Raw genomic sequence first — 20,696 nt, 5'->3', positions numbered from 1 at the left:
TTCACTCCCCTTTTGATGGCTGAGTTAATTTCATTGAGTATCCTACCCTCTGATTACTGTTTTCAGGTTTTGACTATCATGAATAAAATGTCTATCACACATGTGTGTGCACACTTGTGTGTACACACACACACACACACACAAAGCTCTTAGTGTCATTTTTCTTTGAGTGTTTTATACTGGGAGCTTTGACAGTTAGCTTTCTAGACCATCTTAGCTTAGGAGCTCTCAGAGGGTGCAGGCTGCCCTGGCCTTGAGGCCACATGGTCACTGCAGAGGGAAGTACACAGTCTGCTAGTAAAACAGCTGGAAAAGACAAATAATGATTCTTTTTTTTTTTTTCTCGCCCTCCATCTTAGTCAGTGTCACTATTGTTATAATGAAACACCATGACCAAAGCAACTTAGGGAGGAAAGGATTTGTTCAACTTCTGCTCCCATACCACAGTTTATCATTGAAAATAGTCAGGAACTCAAGCAGGGCAGGAACCTGGAGGCAGGAGCTAATCCAGAAGCCATGATGGGGTGCTGCTTACTGGCTTGCTCCCCAGGGCCTGTTCAGCTTGCTTTCTAATGGAACCAATACCACCAGCTCAGGAATAGAACCACCCACCACAGGCTGAACCCGCACCCACCAATCACTAATAAAGAAAATGCTCTAGAGGCTTGCTTACACCCTGATGTTATGGAGATATTTCCTCAATCAAGGGTCTCTCCTCTCTGATGACCATATCTTGTGTCAAGTTGAGATCAAACTAGCCAGCACACTTTCTGTGTTGAGTAATTAACCACATTGATTCAATGCCTTCTGGAGTTGTTCTAAAGACTTCCTTTTATCAGTGGCTCAAGTATGCAAAAGTTGTCTCTCTCCTCTTCTGCAGCCATCAATGCCTGTGAGATCAGCAATGGGGGATGCTCTGCCCAGGCTGTCTGTAAAAGAACCACCCCAGGACGCCGGGTGTGTGTGTGCAAGGCAGGCTATACAGGCGATGGTATCGTGTGTCTCGGTAGGTGACCATCCCTATCCATCCGGTGAAATGGTGTCAGGTAGAGCCCTGTTAAAATGTTCTAGCATATGAGCTCTTAAGTCAGGACTGCTGCTGGGATCGTAATATGGTATGCCTTGGCAGAAAAGCCCAAGGGTGTGGAAATGATGTACTCACAGGGGTATGAAGCATGTGATGCGAAAGAATTCACTTGAAATGGAAGGAGAGACCTTTTCCATTTAAAAACTCTAGTGGAAACTGACGTTTTGGACTTCGTTGGTTTATCATGCTGCACGTCTTTACTTTAGAAAACTGCAGAGGACATGTGCCTAGAGGCAGGGACTCTGACTTAGAGGTGTGCCCTGGAAGTTTAACTCACGCTGAAAGAACCATGTGCTCTTGACCCAAAGTTGCTCATTGACGTCTGCTGCTCACTTCTTCCTTTGCTCTCTTGTATACGTTCATATTTTTCCCTAGTCATTGAGACGAAGCTGTGTAAGCATGTTATATTTGTCCCTGATAACTGAGTGTATGTTTCCTAAAAGTGAGGGTTGCTTGTGATGTAGCCACACACAGTTCCTGACTGCTGTAAATTGATTATTATTAGTACTTTTTCTAATTATATTCTATCAGTTATCCCAATACTTCTCTAGTGTGGGGTCTTTGGGGGGACTGCATATTACATTTAGTGCCTTAGCTCTTTGCTGTATTTCTCTTTGCTCTATTTGGGGTTTGAGGGTTTTTATTTATTACTAGATTCCACTTGTATATTCAAGGCCAAAATGTCACAAAAGTCACATGTCCTTTGCTGGTTGTCACAGGTCTCAAGGTCTCCATCTGGCCCTTGTTTATGACACACATTTTGACTGCTAGGTCAAAGCGCTACCGAGTTATCCGGTGATAGTCATTTCTCCTTTGCTGCTGTTAGTCAGTGGAGAGGAGCTTTAACATCTGCTTCTCCTCAGAATGGCCTGAAGTGAGCGTCTCTTGATGAGTCTTCTCTAAACCAGTCTTTATAGCATTGCAAATGATTGTTTTAACCCTCTCGTCTCCTCAGTGGCTGCACTAGGGGACTGGGTGCTAAGATTCTCATTCAAAACATTCATATCCACTCCACACAGGGTCAGATTTAAGCCCACAGATGTTGCCTTTTCTAGAATTAGCCCAACCCAGAGCCAGGATAGCAGTTTTGAGAAACCATCCCTGCCCCCAAGTTACTTCTGTCTCTGAAGTTCCAGAAAACCGAGTCCCACGTTGACCCCTGCTGCTCTTAATCAGCTATCCAAGTCACCTCCAATCCCTCAAAAGGCCTCTTCATGGAAACGAAGCTGGATACTCATAACACATGTTGACTTTTGTCTTAAAGAAATAAACCCATGTTTGGAGAACAATGGCGGCTGTGACAAGAACGCAGAGTGCACACAGACAGGGCCCAATCAGGTAAGCCGCCTCTTTCAGCTTTCTTGGGAGGAAACCCCAGAGTCTTAAGACCCAGGCCTAAGGGTAGAAGTGCAGAACAGACCTTGGACCAGTCACAACCAGTCTGGTCCCATAGCCGCGTCAACCCCAAAATAACACACAGAGACTTTATTAGTTATAAAGCTGTTGGCCAATGGCTAGAGCTTCTTATTGGCTAGCTCTGCCTAAGCAATTAACTCATTTCTATCAATCTAAGTGTTTCCATGTGGTCTTACAGGAGAGAGAGAGAGAGAGACAGAGAGAGAGAGAGGAGAGAGAGAGACAGAGAGACAGAGAGAGACAGAGAGAGGAGAGACAGAGAGACAGAGAGAGAAAGACAGTGAGAGAGAGAGACAGAGAGAGAGAGACAGAGAGAGAGAGACAGAGAGAGAGACAGAGAGAGGAGAGACAGAGAGACAGAGAGAGAGACAGAGAGAGAAAGACAGTGAGAGAGAGAGAGACAGACAGAGAGAGAGAGAGAGTCCAGGCCTCTCTTTCCTCTCACATCCTACATCTTGACTCCTCTCTACTACATCTCCCAGAATCCTCCTTGTCTCCTAGTCCTGCCTATCTTGCTTTTCTGTTGGCCAACAGGGCTTTATTCATTAACCAATTAGAGAAACACATTTACAGAATGACATCTCCCATCAGTAGACAGTGAAAGCACAAGAGGAAATTTGGGGGGAAAGCAGATGGATGAGGAGGGACAGGGACTAGGAAAAAAGCTTTGTAAAAGTGGGGTGTACTCGCCCGCAAACCCTCTGTGATCCTAGAAGCAACTGGAAGTTTCTCTAGAATGTTCCCCTTTCTTTGAGCTTTCCAAAACCCAGCATTGCTCCCATTTTTCTTTGGCCCCAGGCTCTAGAGCACTGCACACGCCAGGGGCTCACAGTTCAGACTTCTGCCATTGACATGGCCCCAACAGACAGCTGTGCGGCTGCCTAGGAGCAAGTGGATTTAGGAGAGTGAGGAAATAAGAGTTGCAGTGGAGACGACCTGCACTCTGCCTCCCTCAGCCAGGCAGGGCAGTCATGCATCAAGACACCGGGTAACAAGTCAGATACCCAAGAAGTGTCCCTCGGAGCTCACTGAGCCTTAGAGGCTGCAGCGCTGCGTCCATCAACAGGCAGCTCAAGCAAGTGACTAAAGCACCCTAAATTAGAAAACAACAGCTTGGAAGAAGAGTGAGTGTGTGTGTGTGTGTGTGAGTGTGTGTGTGAGTGTGTGTGTGAGAATGTGTGTGTGTGAGTGTGTGTGTGATGTGTGTGAGAGTGTGTGAGTGTGTGTGTGAGAGTGTGTGTGAGTGTGTGTGTGATGTGTGTGAGAGTGTGTGTGAGTGTGTGTGTGAGTGTGTGTGTGTGAGTGTGTGTGTGAGTGTGTGTGTGAGTGTGTGTGAGAGTGTGTGTGATGTGTGTGTGTGAGAGTGTGTGTGTGTGAGTGTGTGTGTGTGAGTGTGTGTGTGTGTGTGTGAGTGTGTGTGTGTGAGTGTGTGTGTGAGTGTGTGTGTGTGTGTGTGTGTATGTGCGCGCGCACTAGTTATCAGGAAGTCTCAGCAGCCTCTACTGGACTTTCCCTCACATGCACCCATGTCTCGGCAGAGTTTCTATATGCATGGAGTGAGGGAACTGTACTTGTATTCCATAAGTGTTCCTACAGACCTAGGCGGCAGTGGTGGGGAACTGAGCTCTGAAATACAGCTCCAGTTAAGAGGAGATGGCCGCTAGGCCTGCTGGGAAAGGTTTGGACAAGGCCGGGGCCGTGGTGAAAGAAGGAGGAAGTAGAAGCCTGCCCAGGTTGCCCTGGCTAGCCCCACCTGTGCATCCCAACCCCCCACAAACAGGATCCCCTTCCTCCAGCTCCCAGCTGCCTTCCTTGTCCACCAAACGGGTGACGGCTTGTTTCCCTGCCTATCTCCTGTGGGCTGCAAAGGCTTCCCCTCAGCACATGCTAGCAGTGCTCACCATTCTTGGTGAACACAGGACATTACTACAGCTGAGCTTTCTTCCCCTGAACCTACCCTTCAAAAAAGAAGGTATCCAGGCAATAATGACGGCATGTTTGTGAGATTTAGTACTCAAGTATACTAGATTCGGTATTAACAACAACAGCAACAAACAAACCAGTCCCTTCTCATGCTGCCATTCTACAATCCAATTCAAGTCTGAGATCCAGCGCACTAACCTGCCTCTGCTCCTGAACAGGCCGTCTGCAACTGCTTGCCAAAGTACACTGGCGATGGGAAGACCTGCACACTCATCAATGTCTGCTTAACCGTGAGTATGCGTCCAGGCCCGAGGCCTTGGAGCCTTCTCCCACCTTCTAGGTAACACAGAGGCCAAGTGTTCTAGTCTCAGAACTGATTCTGGGTAATAGGGCTCACGTCTCCCGTTGTGCCGATATCATGGTGCATTCCTCTGATGCAGGCCTTCCAAAAGCAGCGTGGTTACTTTCCCTAAGTGTAGGGAGTGCTAAGAAGCATTCAGGAGTCAGCTAACAAGCCTAAAATCTGGTCCCCCAGCCTCAGTGACTGGTGACAGAATGCTGCTATGTTGCCTGAGTTTGTGTTTTATGTACTGAATGGGGAAGGACAGGGGCCAGTTCAGACTAACCATGACCTTCCCCAGACGTGTGGAGAAGAAAGGCTGCAGGGTCAGTGAGCTCAGTCGCTGGCCAGGAGTCGAGAGGGGATGACGAAGGGGGACCTGAGACGTTCTTCGGGCTAGGAAACTACTCTGCATGAAGCTTGGGTGTTGGGCACACTGATCGTTACACATTTGTCAAGACCCACAGAGTGTCCACCAGCAAGAGTGGGCCAACATGCAAGCTATGGACTTTAATATCAGTGCCTCGATTGCAACAAATGTGCAGCTAACAAACACAAGGCGCTGGTAATGGGGAAGCCCGGGGAGTGATGGTGTTGCTATGGGAACGTCTACAGTTTCCACTCTGTTATCCTGTAAACCTAAAACAGCTCTTAAAATCCACTCGTTTAAACAAAACAAAACCCGCCACATTCACTGTCAGTTTTCCTATCTTTTACACACACACACACACACACACACACACACACACACCTGAACCATAGCTTCTACTCCGCAGATTTGTTGTGTCTTTCCTGCGTAAGCTATCTCTGAGATACTAAGAATGTGCTCAAGAGAACACACAATGTTTTTAACAGGTCCAACTTACTTCAGATATGTTGCCCTTTATCAGTAGACATGTAGAGAGATCTGAGGGCCCAGGAACATGAACGTCATGACTCTGTACAATCACAACCTCATGGCAATCCTGTTGTGAGCTGCCTCCATCCCCTACCAAAATATATCTTCTGGTTGTCCCATGACGTGTGACTGCAGACTAGCTCATGGGATCCATATTAGGATCTGAGTCTGAAACTGGACAAGCTGTCTACTGCTGTTCAACCCACCCCAGGCCCATGCCTGCCGTGGAGTACAAGGTTCCGTAAGCTTCATGCCCTGACACATCCTATCCGGGGCGCTGTGGTCATCCAGGCCTCAGACAGCCTGTATCAACGCAATGTGCAAATGTGCAACTTGGTTTCTATGCTTTCTCTCATTTAGTTCTCCTGATAACAGTGGGTCAAGGGCTAACTAACCCAGGTTCCTGATGAAAGGGCTCTAGCTGAGAACGGCCGCATGATAAAATGCCCTAACAAAGCACACTTGGGCAGAAGGGTTCCTCTGGGTCCATCCCTGCAGGGAAGTGACAGTGGCGGGGGCTTGACAGAACTGGTGACGTCACCTCCATAGCCAAGGTCAGAGGGCAATGGGCTAACACGTTCTCCTGTCCTGAGCTCGCCTTTCCCGTTCATACAGTTCGGGACCACCCGCCTAGAGGGTGCACCACCCACAGTGGGCAGACCATCCCCCTTCATCAACCTAAGAACCCACCCACAGGGGCCAGAGAGATGCTCACCAGTCAAGAGCACCAGCTGCCCTTCACAGGTCCAGGGTTCCATTGCTGGAGCCACTTGGCGGCTCACGGCCTGTCTCAGAGGACCCTACACCAGGAACACATGCGGTGCACAAACATACATGCAGGCAAATCACCTATACACATGAAAATAAATAAATAATTTTTAAAAACAGATAGTCCCCCATAGGTGTGCCTGCCAGACAACCTGATCTGAACAGCTCCTAACTGAGCCCCATCTCCCCCCCACCCCCCGCCGGGTGATCCTAGACGGTGTCACATTGGCAGTTAAAACTAACCATCACAGCCGGGCTGCTTACAATTTCATCACAGGCAGGCCACAGAGATTTATATATGGCTCCCAGGGCTAAGCTCTAAAGTCGGTGTGAGTAAGGATGCTGCCGAAATGTTGTGGGCAGAGCCCTCCTTTGCCTGTTGCAGCTGCTGGTGGCTCCAGTGGTCCTGGCTGCAGACCACGCCCTCTGCTCTCTTCACCTCCATCCCTGTCTTCTGCTCTTACAGGCACCTGTGAGTTTAAGGATCATCTCAAGACCCTTAGTGACATCTGTGAAAATAATGACAGGCCACTTGGGGCTTAAGGACCAGCCATGTTTGAGTGGTACAATTCTTCCTGCCTGTGGCTGACAGAAGTAGAGATCCTTATTGGAGATCATGGGTCCAGTGCTTGACACACACAGAGCCCAAACCCATGTGTCTACCCTAGGCCCACACTATGGACCAAACACTTGGGTGGCTTGTTGTGCCTGAGCATGGCCAGCTGACGCTCCGAGAACCAAATAGACTGGCCCTCCAAACAGGTCCTTTGGCCTCCTTGTTGGTCTGGCAAGCTCAAGAGAACAATGGCCTCTGTGTGCAATGACTGTGCAGACAATACAGGGGTGTAGGGCTGCTGTTAGGACAACTCCAGGTGGCTCTGTCTGATGGCAGTTCCTACATGCTGTGTTGGCCAAGACACTCATGACACGTCTGCCCCGGAGGCGCAGAGTTCTTTGGTGTCCTTTTGGAAGCATATGTTCAGGAGTTAGCTCTCAGTTCCAAAGTCATTAGGGCCATGGGGGCTGGACAGGGACCCACAGCAGGAAGATGGGAACTTGGTTCCTCTCTAATGAGTACTGTCTCAGAGCTTCAGATCTCCGTGGCCTGGAGCAATGCCAGCCAGCATTAGCTGTACAAGAACAACAGAAATTTTCATGTGAACTTTTCCAGTTTTTAAATGATGGTAATAACTCAAAGAACAGGATGAAAACTCTTTAAACATTGGGGTGAGCAAACAAAACAGTTGTGAAGCAGCCTAAGAACCATGAATTTCTCCCCAAGTCCTACAACTAAGAGCCAGGCAGCAGGACCTTCCATGCAGGACTCTCCTATTCCAACCCATCTTTCCCTTTAGTGCCACCACAATAGAATCCTGGAGGCCAGGTAGCTTGAACAGAAATTTAATCCTCCCACTCTGGAGACCCAGGATCAAGATGTCAACTTGTGGTACAGGCCTTCTTGGTGTATCATAACACAGCTGAGTGAGTAGAAGTGAAAATGAGGGTAAGAGACAGGAGGAGGGTGCGTAGAGAGGGAGGGAAAGAGAGAGAGAGTATAAAGCTTCCCAAGAGGGGAAGAAGGCTCTGAGAGGTACACAGTGCTAGCGATAGTGTGGGTTTCGGGGGAAGGGCTTTGTGAATGCAGGAAGGAGTGGGCTGTGTGGTCAGAGAACAGATATCCAGAACCCCATGAGCAAGTGGCCTCGTGGTGAGGAATAACCAGGGGCTCGTAGGGATGTGACAAGAAAGATCTCTCCTGTGTGGTCTTGGAGCATGCTGGGTATTGTAGCTGTCAGAGTCTGGGGTTGTTGGCCGGAAGCTTCATGTCCCCTGGTGTCTGCTTTTCTAAGCAGCAAATAGAAGTGTACTCCCAGGGTGGGATTCTGGGGTGCTGACCACCATCGTAGTCAGCAAGTAGTTTTGGAAAACCGTGTAGGGAAAGGAAGGTTTCCCAGCAGCAGGGGTTGAGCCTGTTGAGCGGCTCCTCTGCTCCTCACTGGAGCTTTCTCTTCCTGGCTCCAAGCTCCTTCCTCACTGGAGTCTGCTCTGGTTCAGAGCCTGTGCAGAGGCTGCCGTGGAGGCTCACTCGGCTGTGCTTTGTATGTTAGCCTCTTCTTCCACATCTTACCTGCTCTCAAGGGCAAGGCAACGGGTTCTGTTTTATACTGGCTTTCTGTCATCCTTCCTATGACCAACCAGAGTTTGGCCTAAAGATGGGAACTGTCACACATGAGGGCTACTTACCCATAGAGGGCTGGAGACCTGCTTATATGAACAATCCTGTGGTCTTGGGATGTGAGGCTGCCAACAAGCAAGGTACTGTAAGGCAAGTCCAGGAAAGGCAATGAAGACAGATCAAAGTTGAAGACTAAGAGGGAAAGTGTGTGCAGTATATTTGTGTGTGTTCACATATGTGCATGCATGCATGTGTGTACGTGTGCATGTGTATGTTGGCAGGGATTCAGTCCAGTGCTTTCCGCATGCCGGACAAGTATTCTACCACTGAACTGTACCCACATCCCTCAAATTATAAATCTTAACACAAAAATTGCTTAACAAATATTAACAAAGTTGGCTAATTTACCGGTCTGACTGAGCCCCTCCACTACCTCTTGACAACTTTACCAGAATAATGGCGGCTGCAGCCCATTGGCTATCTGCACCCACACTGAACAAGATCAGAGGATATGCACCTGTAAGCAGAACTACACGGGGGACGGACTCACCTGCCGCGGCAGCATCTATGGGGTAACTAGCAACAAGTCTCCAGGAAGGAAGCTGCATTCCCAAATGGCTGTGCCCAGGGTTCCCAGGACAATGAAAGAGCTCTATCCACCCAGGGAAATTCCTGTGGCCTGGGAAGGGGGTGGCGTCACCATTAACACTGACAAAGCTCTGCAGTCAGAAACACCTGGGTCTGGATCCAGCTCTGTGACTCGGAGCAAGTGATGCCACTTCTTTATGCTTCACTCCCAGTTTGGAAAAGAAAATGACAAGGACATCAGCTCTATCGGGTTCTTACACAGTTACATGTGGTGGTGGGTGTCAGGAACACGGGCCATGCTTTGGGTTGGCGTGTGAATAGATGCATGTGGTATGTGTGATATGTCTGATATGGGTGTACAGAATGTGGTGACATTCTGAGTGTGTCATGTATGTGAGATGTATGTGTGGTGTGGCATATGCGTATAGCATGTGGTGACTGTGTATGACATACTTCAGGTGGTGTGTGGACTCATGGCGTGTATGTGAAGTCCGGAGCATGTCTGTGGAACATGTGGTGTATGCACATGTGATGTATGGTGTATGTGTCCGTGTGTGTGGTGTATGGTGTATTTGTGGTATATGGTATGTGTAGCATGTGAGGTATGTGTATAGTATGATGTATTTGTGGGATATGATCTGTGTGTGTGTGTGTCCGTCTGTCTATTTGTGCCTGTATTGTATATGGTATATTTGTGGTAAATAGTATGTGTAGTGCATGATGGGCGCGTGTTGTATGAAATGCATGTATACGGGATGTCTGGGTGTGTACGTGTGTGAGTGATTAGTGTTGAGATGTATGTGGGGTTGTAGATTATGGGGCTGTGACATATGGAATGTGTGTGTTGTGTATTTATGGTATGCATATGGTAGACGGGAGGATCTGAGGAATGTGTGTGTGCCTGGTATGTGGCATATCTGTGCGGGGTATGTGTGGGTATATGGGCGTGTGTTTACGTGCATGTGTGGGGGTGTATGGGGAGGTGTGGTATATACCTGTGGTATGTGTGTGAACATGTGGACAAATGCCATTCACCTGCACATAGAGGAGAAGCAGTGTGGTACTTTCTAGTCTCTCCAGATTATAAACACTAAGAAAATTGTCTTACAGAGAGCCCAAACCATTCTGACTGATTAAACATTCTTGTTGTCAGGGAGGCCAATTCTGCCATAAATAATAACTGGCCTTTACAAGATTTCAACTATATTTGGTATGCTTTGTAAAGATTTGAGTTCCATCTGAAGTTCTTGTAAAGTTCTGTGCCTTGAAGGATGGTTGAATCTTTCTCTTGTAAATCAAATAAGGTCCCAGAAATGGTTCATTGTGTCCCTCGGTCTTCCTGAGCATCAGCTACAAGCCCCTCAGTGAGACTGGAAGAGACCCATCAAATGGGTCTCTGGTGGAGAAATTGTCCCATACAACTCTATATTCTTGTGTGTGGTTCCCAGCTGACATGACATTTCCTTGTCTTTGTTTGCAGGAACTTCCCAAGAGCCCGACAACCTCCCAGTATTTCTTCCAGTTACAGGTAAGAAAGGGTCTGTCTACTTCTGAGATGTGTGTGTCAGCCCTGCATTCAATTTCCACCACTAGAATGTGTGTGTGTGTGTGTGTGAATCTATGTATATTTGTGTGTATATATTGAACTATATGTGTGTATACACATGTATGGATACACATGTCAACATTCCAGGTCTCCAGCAAGATCTAAGATAAAGCTGTAGCCTCTGAAGTCAGGGAGGATTTACGGTACCAGCTGAGGGGTTGATCATTGGTGAGCTCTGTCTCTCAAGCCTTAGGTGTAATCAGTCCCACAGCCATTAGCATCTGTGACTCTCATCACATCTAAACATTGAAAGGGTACAGCAAAAATACCATAGGAAAGATTAGGAATGCGTCATACAGGGCTCTTACCCTGAGTGCTTGGTCTTTGTGAGTCACTGAGGAGTAGGTGTTCACACATAACAAAATGGCCTGAGATCGAATTTCTCAGAACATATCCTGTAGTTCGGTGACAGTGACTGTATGAAAATTCTGTCGCAGCAATGGACAAAGAGACATTGTTGGGTGTGAGTTGCCTGGTCACGAGCTGTCACACCTCACATAAACAACCTGAGGGAGGAAAGCTTCACAAAGCTCTGTGCTTCTGGGCCCTTGTGAAGCCGAACACCGTAGTGCCGGGAACGTGTGCCCGAGGAGCGTTGTCATGGTGGACAGGAAGCAGAGAACACAGGCTAGGCATACCCATCCCGGAAGATGCAGCTCCCAGGGACACTCTCCTGCTCAGCCCATCCCCACCTCCCATCTTCCACCTCCAGCATGCCATGGGTCCTGGCGGAAGTCAGGGAAGTCCCGTTAGGTCAGACCTCAGAGTCACCTCTGTCTCTGAAAATGGCCTCTCAGACACATCCAGAAGTGAACTTCTCAGGCTCCTGGGGGCTGCTTAACCCAATTAGGTTGCCGGTCAAGATAAACTCTCACAGCGGGATGGCTAGCTGAGAGCATGCTGGCCTTCTGGGAACCATCCACATAAAGCCCAGATGCACTGAAAAGGGAGGTGTGAGGGGCCAGAGCAAATGCCACAACAGCCCTCCCATCTTAGGATGGCAAGATGACAGCTAGATGTCATCCTGGTTATTAGTCATGTGACTATCACAGTGTACCATCATGTGGAGAGGAGAAGAGGGGGGAGTGGAGGGGGCAGGAGAGGGGAAGGGAGGAGAGGCAGGCAGGCAGCATCTTTATGGGGTCATGGGGGAGTTGTAGCTTTCAGAACTCTGCTTTCAGAACTGTTATTCTAATAGCCACATGCTGATTCTATAACTAGAAATAATACAATTTTGATGGCATAGAATCTGGTTTTGCTTTGAGACAAAAACAGTCTCTGGCCTACCTTGGAGCCTCGGCCTGTGTCTGTGAGAGAGGAAACCACCAAGTTTGTCTGTGTAAGAGAGACATGACCTCACCTGACTCCCTGCAGGAGCATGCTGTCCGAGAGCTGGCTGGACCGGGACCCTTCACTGTGTTCGCACCTTCATCGGATTCCTTCAATCAGGAGCCCAGGGTGAGCACCAGCTGGGACTGTAGAAAGGCTTGAGGAAAGGCGTGGCCTAGAACCCACCATGGTGATGTTTGCGGACAAGAGATTCAGTCGCAGGTCGAGCTGACTAGCAATAGAAGGGGCTTCTTGTCTGTGAAGACCCCTGGCAGACCTGTGGGTCTGGGGCACCACTGGTCCTAGGCTTCCTAAAGCCTAGACACAGTGGGAAGTTGGAGAAGTCTCAAGTGATCGAGGAATCCAAACTCGCTAGAGACCAATAAAAAAAGTGGGGTAGGCAGAGAAGATTCGGGGTTCAAGGGATTTAAATAGTTCTGGACTTGCAGGAAATACCAGAGCCTTCCCTGCTCGGCCAATTACTGTGCCCTGTGTCAGACCACCTATAGACATTATTAATCAACCAACGACTAAATAGACAACTACATGCAGAGTGGAGCCTGGCCTACTCACACCCTGTCTACCCTCACGTCAGACTTAGAGCCGAATGCCATCCCCGTTGTACAGTGGTGGAAGAGGGGTTTGTTCACGGCCCTCTCTCTATGCAATATTTTAGGTGCCAGCAAAGCAAAGACACAAGCTTAGTGTTTAAAATCATTTGACATTTGGTTATTTTAACTTAAAGCCTCAAAGGAGTGAAACAAAGTTATGTTCTTTGAGACAGGTTTCTCTGTGTAGCCCTGGCTGTCCTGGAACTTGCTCTGTAGACCAGGCTGGCCTCCATCCAACGGCCTCTGCCTCTCAAATGCTGGGATTAAAGGCCTGTGCCACCACCATCTGGAGTTTGGTGATCTTTTTATTACAGTGACCTCATAATTGTATTCTTCGTATTTTGAATCCAAATTGAAATGTACCACAACCTCTCCATCCTGAAGACCTAATCCTGCCTCCTCTCAAGGAGGGCCCTCCCATGGACTCTCCTAGCATAATTCCCAAGAATGTTCCTTTCTGTGGAGCATTGTAGGACTCTGGCGTCCTTCAAGCAAGCAGCGCTGTGACAGGCTGCCCCAGAGGCCCCTTGAGGCCCCTCCCACCCCCAATCCTCACCCTTGCCTGACCAGACACTATCTCCTCAGAGTGTAGGAAAGAGGAGGGCCAAAAGAATGTTCTAGCAACAGGCGCCTGCCTCTGACCAACCTCCCTGGCCTAATTCCAGATTAAAGACTGGGGTCAGCAGGGCCTCATGTCTCAGGTTCTTCGGTACCACGTGGTCGCCTGCCAACAGCTGCTGCTGGAAAATCTCAAAGGAACCACAAATGCCGTGACCCTCCAAGGCGAGCCCATCTCCATCTCTGTCTCTCAGGTAAGGGCAGCCAGTCCGGGAGGGGTGTGCTGTCCTCACCCTTCCTGGAGTGATGGCAGCAGTGTGGACAGCCAACCACTGAGCGATTTCTACTGCAGGGCTACTTAGAAATCTACCAAGGACTTTGCATGCACTGACCCAGTCTATGCAGCAGCCCCATGGTGGGGATACCATCGCTGTCCCCAATTTCCAAATGTGGAGGCTGAGCTCAAAGAGAGCAAGTAGCTTGTTCAAAGTCACATAGCAAGAAGCAGTTGAATTGGAATTCAGACTCAGAGGCAAGGCAGCTCCAGACAGCACAGACGGAGTGGAGGATGGGTGATGTCAAGGACACACTAATTAGACGCCAACTGTGAGCTGTTTGTGCTGGGAGCTTTCAGAATTGTGTTGAAGTAAGTTGGCTGATGACATATTTATCACTTGCTGTTAACGGCACAGGTGAAGACCACGCTCTCTCTCATCCCCGCCTCCCTTGTAGGACCATTGTAACTGATGTGCTTCAGGCACACGGACCACTCTGTGGGGAAGGCTTCTGTGAGGGCTCTCTATGCTCATGTCTTCTGCGTCTCCGCTTCTCTTCAGGATACTGTATACATCAACAATAAGGCCAAGGTCCTGTCCAGTGACATCATCAGCACCAATGGCGTCATCCACATCATAGACAAATTGCTGTCACCCCAGCACTTGATTGTGACCCCCAAAGATGCTTCAGGCAGGGTTCTGGTAGGTACCCCAGTGTCACCCTCCAGCACGCGGTGTCTGTTTGGTAAGCCCGGCTGGAGGCATCACTTTGGACCATTGTCATCTGTTGCTCCAAACAAAGTTTGTTTAAGTCAGTATGTGGATTTTAGCTGGAGGCAGTGGTGTGTGCCACAGTCCCAGTACTCGGCAGCTTCAAGTACAAGGCTCCTTTGAGCCCAGGAGTTGCGTGCCAATCTTGCCAGTGCAGTAAAAACCTACCTCCTAACAAATGTTTTAAAGTAAATAATTGCATGTTCTTCTTTAGTGTTCACAAGGGAAAGTTACCTTTTGTAGATTTGGAGAAGGAAGGAGAGGAAGGAGAGGGGAAAGTAGATAATTAGATATCCCTAAAGCTAACCCTAGAATTAAACTTCCTCTTAATGGACAGAAAGAACAGTTTTAACTATTTGTTTATTCACGTATTTATTTCCATTTTTGGTACTGAGGATTGGACATAGGGCCTTGTACATAGTAAGCATACTCCTTCCTGAAGTACAAAATCAACCTTTTTCATCTTCTATTTTGAGACAAGGCCTTATTAATTTGCTTAGACTGCTCTTAAACCCACTCTGCAGCCCAGATAGGCCTCAAACTTTTCACTTTCCTGCCTCAGCCTCCCAAGTAGCTAATATTACAGGGCTCAGCCACCAGGCCCCACTTCATTTTAGTTATTAGTATTGGCCACTCTCCTTCATTGCCGGAAGCAGAATCCACTAAACTTCACTTACAAAGGGGAGTTTTTTAAGATGCTGTGTATGTGAATAAATCTTCCAGAGGCCAAAGTCTAATTTCCATGCTACACAGGTAGAAACAAAACAAATTAGAAAATCCTGAAACAGGACCTCTACCTTACCCTAGGGACATTGTGACAGTTACAGCTCTGCCAATTCTGCCTCTCCAGCCTCTCCTCCCAGGGGAATAGAGACTGAACTGCTCATAACCACACCACTGTGCTCCAGGAGGCGTAGGGTCCCAGCTAGCTGTACCTCGTATTGTCACTTTCCACCAACAGATCCTCAGGTGTGCTTGACATTGCATTGCCTATGGGCTCCTAGCTGCAAGGGAGTTTGGGAAATGTGTCCAGCTTTCCAACCTCTGCAGTACAGAAAATCGTGGACAGAAGAAAGCTCCGATGGTTGCTAATGAGCCAAATGGGCACCCCAGCCCCTGCTGGGTTACCACCATTGTATGCAGTTGGGTTGTTAAAGTGCTCAGTTGTCAAAAGTGGGCATGTTCAACCTACAGATGTGTCCCAGGGTAGCCATAAATGTGGCCCAACACAAAATAACAAACTTACTTAGATTAGATTTGTTCTATGTCTGTCTCTTGAATAAGAGTAGCCACCTCAGTAAGGTACCATCCTCCAGCCATAGAAGGTGCAGTGCCCAGCTTTCCCTGTACAGCTGTCAAGTGTGATCTTTGTAGATGGCGATGTCATGTCATAATATCAGATGTTTGGACACACTTGAAAGATGAAAGGTTTTATGTCCTTTCTTATCTTTGCAGCAAAATCTTACTACAGTGGCAATGAGCAATGGATATACCAGATTCAGCAAGTTAATACAGGTAAGACAGTAAGGGGAAAGAGAGCTTGAGAACAGCCCACCTGGAACTCTGCTCTGCTAGTTTTGCTTGTGTTTGTACCTGTGAGAGGCACCCCACACTGATCAGTCCCCCAAAGAGCTCCAAGGACCTTGGTTCCCCACAAAGCACAGTCTATAATCTCTACATTAGGTCCTCAATTCCCAAAAAGATCTGAGTGTCAGATTCTCTAAGGGGTTCAACATGTTCAAAGTGAAAATCTTAAGGACTCACATTACAGAAGGAAACTCCTACAAGATACCCTCTTGACCTCCATACATGTACCAAGACTCATATGATGTACGGAAAAATCCAGCTCATAGAAGCTGACCTCTGACCTCTACACATACCTTCCAGAAAATAAATAAATGTAAGAAACTATGTCAGGATAGGGAAATGCTGAGAGATCCTTAGCATCTTAGCACACAAGAGAGTGAATTCCTGTTTCTCCCTGCTTATATCCTGTTTCTGCCCAGCTACCTTACTTCCTGTCTGTCTGTACAGACCTCCAGACCTCTATGGTTAGCTAGCAGCAAACTCCATTCTCTGACCCCCCCCAAACAGGTTTTATTTGTACAAGTAAGATATCACCACATTTGAAATATATTTTATCTCAAAACTTTATAAGCAATCATACATGTCTCAATACTGTATGTTTTTAATAAAATGTGAGAAAAATGTAAGCTAGTCTTGAGAAGTTAAAATATTTGGACAAAAGTATCAAAAATAAGATATCCGTTGAAGTTTACTTTCCCACTAACAAAAGCATAGACTCTGACTTTCTGGATTGCTTCTTAAGGAAATGGGGTTCAGACTGGTTGGGGTGCAGTGCTCTAGCTTCTGGCTGTGGCACCCTGGGACCTTCGGAAACGCTGACAAGCCACAGTACAGGTCACAGAGAGATGGAGAGCCTGGCTCTTTGCCCACAGGGAGGGGCCTTACCACACAGCGTGTGCACGGTAAGAAGACCACACCTTTGTTTCAGGACTCGGGCTTGCTGAGTGTCATCTCTGACCACATCCACATCCCGGTCACTCTCTTCTGGCCCACGGACAAAGCTCTCCAAGCCCTGCCCCTGGAGCAGCAGAACTTCCTGTTCCATCAAGACAACAAGGGCATGCTGAAGGAGTATCTCAAGTTCCACGTGATCAGAGACACCAGGGTAGTGTTTACTGTGCCAGAGAAAGAGGCCTAGCACTAGGTCGCCATGTGTCCCCATGCCTCCGTGGGGAGGAAGAGAGCTTCAGCCCCTCTGCCCTCTTGAGCCGGGTGCTGCCTTTACACTTTGCATCTTACACGGCAGAAAGGCAGCTAGCACAGGTGTTCTTGCATCCCCAAACAAACGACTTACGCATTTAATGCAATCAGCTATCGGCCCCGGCCCCGTGAACTAGCCAGCTACCCTGGAAAACCCAGATCGTGCAGGGTCATGGCAGTCACTCTGAGGCCTCAGTGAGGACTCTTTTTCACTCTGAGATGAAGCCATCCACTCCAAGATGCCAGTGTCCAGGTGGCTTCCTGGGCCTGCATAACAAACCGCCACAGGCTAGGTGCTTTGCAGCTGCAGAAATTCATCCCCTCACAGCAGTGCAGCCAGACTGCTGCCATGAGTGTGCAAGACCATTCATCTAGGGGTCCTGAAGGAAAGCTGTTCCCTGAGTCTCCCGCGGCTGTGGCGGTTTGTGGAAATCTCTGACATTCCTTAGTTTGCAGGTGCATCCATGGCATCGGCCCCACCTTCCCACAGCCATTCTTTCCCTGTGTCTCAGTGCCCCCCACCCTTCTAACAAGGACACCATTTATATTGTGTTAAGAGCCCACCCTTCTCCAGGGCGATTTCATCTTGCCTAACTATTAACTCTATTTGTAGAGTCCTTGCTTCCCAATAAGGTCACATTCTAAGGTCCTTGAGGTCAAGATTTTATAGCATTTTGATATTTTTTTTTAATTTTCTTAAAACAGTCCTAGCTGTTTTATTCAGTCCTAGCTAGCTTGGAACTCACTAAGTAGACAAAAACAGGCTGGTCTTGAACTCAGAGATCTGCCTGCCACTGCCTGGATTAAAGGTGTACGCCACCATGGCTAGCTCATGCAACTTTTAAAGGAGCACATTCCAAGACATAAGGACCATTTCCCAGCTAACCACTCACCCTTTCATTGGCTTCATATACCTGGATAGCCTCGTCCAGGGTGCCCAAGCACAGATGCCCAGCTGGCACAGACTGGCTATCCGGAAGGAACTTCCAACCTCTAGAAAGTCGTAGCCGTCCTGACCTTTGATTGCAGTCACTGGTGCTTTAGCAGAGGAAATCTTCCACTTGAACTTGGTTTGCTGGCAAAGTTCCTTTGCCCTTTGGCCCCAGTGCAGGTAATAACCTCTCTCTCTCCCTCTCTGTCTCTCTCTGTCTCTCTGTGTCTCTCTGTCTGTCTGTCTCTCTCTCTCTCTCTCCCGTCCCCCGCCTCAGGCCTTAGCTTCAGACCTGCCCCGGGCTGCTTCCTGGAAGACACTACAAGGTTCAGAGCTGAGTGTGTCCTGCGGAACTGGCAGTGCCATCGTGAGTGTCTTGGGGGTGGGGACGATCAGATGACATGAAAGGAACTCTCCAACCATTCCCACTTCGGGAGGCATTTGGGTGTCGGGGTGTGTTTGTGGGGGAGGTTTCTGTTATCAGCAAGTTCTTTTCCGCTCACTGCCTTTAGAGTTGGCTATGAAACATCTGATTCATCCTGGCATTCCAGGCCCTCGTGGCAGGGGCAGAAAGCCCCCTATGTGTTTGTTTGTTTGTTTATTTTATTTCTCTCTGAGCCTTGTAGGAGCTGGCCACATTATACACAGTGGGAAGAAGGGAAGTTTGAAGGGATTGTTGATCTCTCTCTCTCTCTTTCAGGGCGAGCTCTTTCTAAATGGACAAATGTGCAGGATCGTGCAGCGGGAGCTCTTATTTGATCTGGGCGTGGCCTACGGCATTGACTGCCTGCTAACAGACCCCTCCCTGGGCGGCCGGTGTGATACTTTCACTAACTTCAATGTTTCGGTCAGTCCTAAAATTATGAAGGGACATGGGGCCAGAGACCAGTCCTGGTGTCCACCGTGGGCTCCATGGAAGGACCATGATGAGACCAGGTCACATGACACCTAAGGGCCGACACCTAAGGGTGACATTCTTCAAACTCAGAATCAGCAAGCAGGCCTTAGGTATTCTTGCTTTGCTTCTCACCATCCACCTGTAACTCCTCCATCACCAAGGAAACAGTGCTGGGCCTTCTGTTGTGGCATTCATTTTCAAACCCATCCATCCATTTATTCGTTCAAGAAACACCTTTGTGGATTCCAACCAGATTACATCATATACAACTGACATTCTTGGCAACTTGCCAAAACTTGCCTACACCTCCATTCATTTTCCCATTCACTCAGCTTGAACACTGAATGAACCTGTGCCCTGGTCCCTCCACCATACAAACTATGATTGGCTTCACTGGTCCAGCCAGTGCCGTTGGATGAATGCCGGCTTTGAGCTGCTCTGCTAGGTGCACATCTGACCCACAGCAACCCAATAAAGAGAGCAATCCCTACCAACTCCACCACAGAGACTTGGAAACTGAGGTCAAGTGACCCCACAACAGCGCCTGTCACCACTCAGTGGCAGTATCTGGCATCTCCTAGAAAATCTAATAAATATCCCACAAACTTAGGATTCCAGCCTAAGCAGGAGATGGGCCAAGTTTTCTTTCCTGTTTTAGCAGGTGTAACGTTCTTAACTTCCGAAGCTTATCTATACACTTTCTCCCAGCTAATTAGTTTCTTTTGCCATTTCCCCAAAGGTCAAATGACAAGTATTCCCTGAGCTATGCCTTATACAAATTAAAGTGTATAAGTAATTGATCAAAGGTCTCACTGCTGACTTAAAATGTGTTTCCTGCCCTCATACTCAACCATTGCTGTAGTCTGCCCATGCCATACTGCCTGGCCCAGCTCTGTACATCAGGGCCTCCTTTCAAACAGGCAACCTAGTCCTTCAGACTTGTGTCTTTGTATAATCTTGATCATAGCTATCAATCAAGATGAAGGTGTGTGAGAGAGAGAGAGAGAGAGAGAGAGAGAGCGCGCACAGTCAGAAGCTATCCATCTTGCTTTTTTTGAGACAAGGTCTCCCACTGGAAACCAGGCGTCACTGATTGAGCTAGAATGGCCCACCAGCCAGCAAGCCCCCAGAGAGCCACCTGCTTACACTCGCCCAGTGCTGGCACTACAAGCATGCACTACCATACCTGGCTTTTTATGTGTTCTCTGAGAATTGAACTCAGGTCCTGGTGCTTGTACGCACTTTACAGACTAAACTATCGCCCCAGACTCACATTAAGTTCTTAATTTACTCATCCGGACGTTAACTAGCCAGGGACATTTCCTTGTGATTGTCTATATTTTTGATATTAAAGTGTCTCATCTCGCACACCAGGGGGACTGTGGGAGCTGTGTCACCACTCCCAGATGCCCACGATGGAGCAAACCGAAGGTAATTATGAATCATGGCATTTGCAGGTCAATGGGATGTCCCATTTCCATACAAGAGCAGACTCATTCAGGGTGATACAGCCATAGATTGTCTCATTTTCAGACCTCAGTCTTCTGGTGTGTGTGTGGGGGGGTCTGTGCAGGGGTCTGTGAGTGTGCTTCGTGTGGTAAGATGAGTGTTCTCAACCAAGGCAGCCTGTCAGGGCACTGCCCACCTTTTAGGAACTATCTTGAAAATTCATGGATTACAAATACCTAGAAGAGAGTAGAAAATTACTACAATCATAAAAATGGTGGATATTGT

The 20,696-nt window shown here is 48.2% G+C and overlaps 1 protein-coding gene across 1 annotated transcript in view; it reads left to right on the top strand.

Annotated features, from left to right (window-relative positions):
* Positions 1–20,696, top strand: part of Stab2 (stabilin 2) — a 147,061-nt gene that overhangs the window by 102,154 nt on the left and 24,211 nt on the right. The window contains exons 42-54 of the mRNA XM_051206213.1: positions 881–1,006; positions 2,352–2,425; positions 4,645–4,716; positions 9,061–9,180; positions 10,677–10,724; positions 12,177–12,260; positions 13,408–13,554; positions 14,137–14,277; positions 15,802–15,861; positions 16,862–17,038; positions 18,342–18,431; positions 18,765–18,911; positions 20,337–20,393. Coding sequence (XP_051062170.1) covers positions 881–1,006; positions 2,352–2,425; positions 4,645–4,716; positions 9,061–9,180; positions 10,677–10,724; positions 12,177–12,260; positions 13,408–13,554; positions 14,137–14,277; positions 15,802–15,861; positions 16,862–17,038; positions 18,342–18,431; positions 18,765–18,911; positions 20,337–20,393 — 1,343 coding nt within the window. The remainder of the gene's footprint in view (positions 1–880; positions 1,007–2,351; positions 2,426–4,644; positions 4,717–9,060; positions 9,181–10,676; positions 10,725–12,176; positions 12,261–13,407; positions 13,555–14,136; positions 14,278–15,801; positions 15,862–16,861; positions 17,039–18,341; positions 18,432–18,764; positions 18,912–20,336; positions 20,394–20,696) is intronic.

This window comes from Phodopus roborovskii, unplaced genomic scaffold (genome assembly GCF_943737965.1).
Source record: "Phodopus roborovskii unplaced genomic scaffold, PHOROB, whole genome shotgun sequence".
NCBI lineage: Eukaryota > Metazoa > Chordata > Mammalia > Rodentia > Cricetidae > Phodopus > Phodopus roborovskii.
Note: the sequence above shows the minus strand (reverse complement) of the source record. Positions and strands in the feature narration are given on the sequence as shown.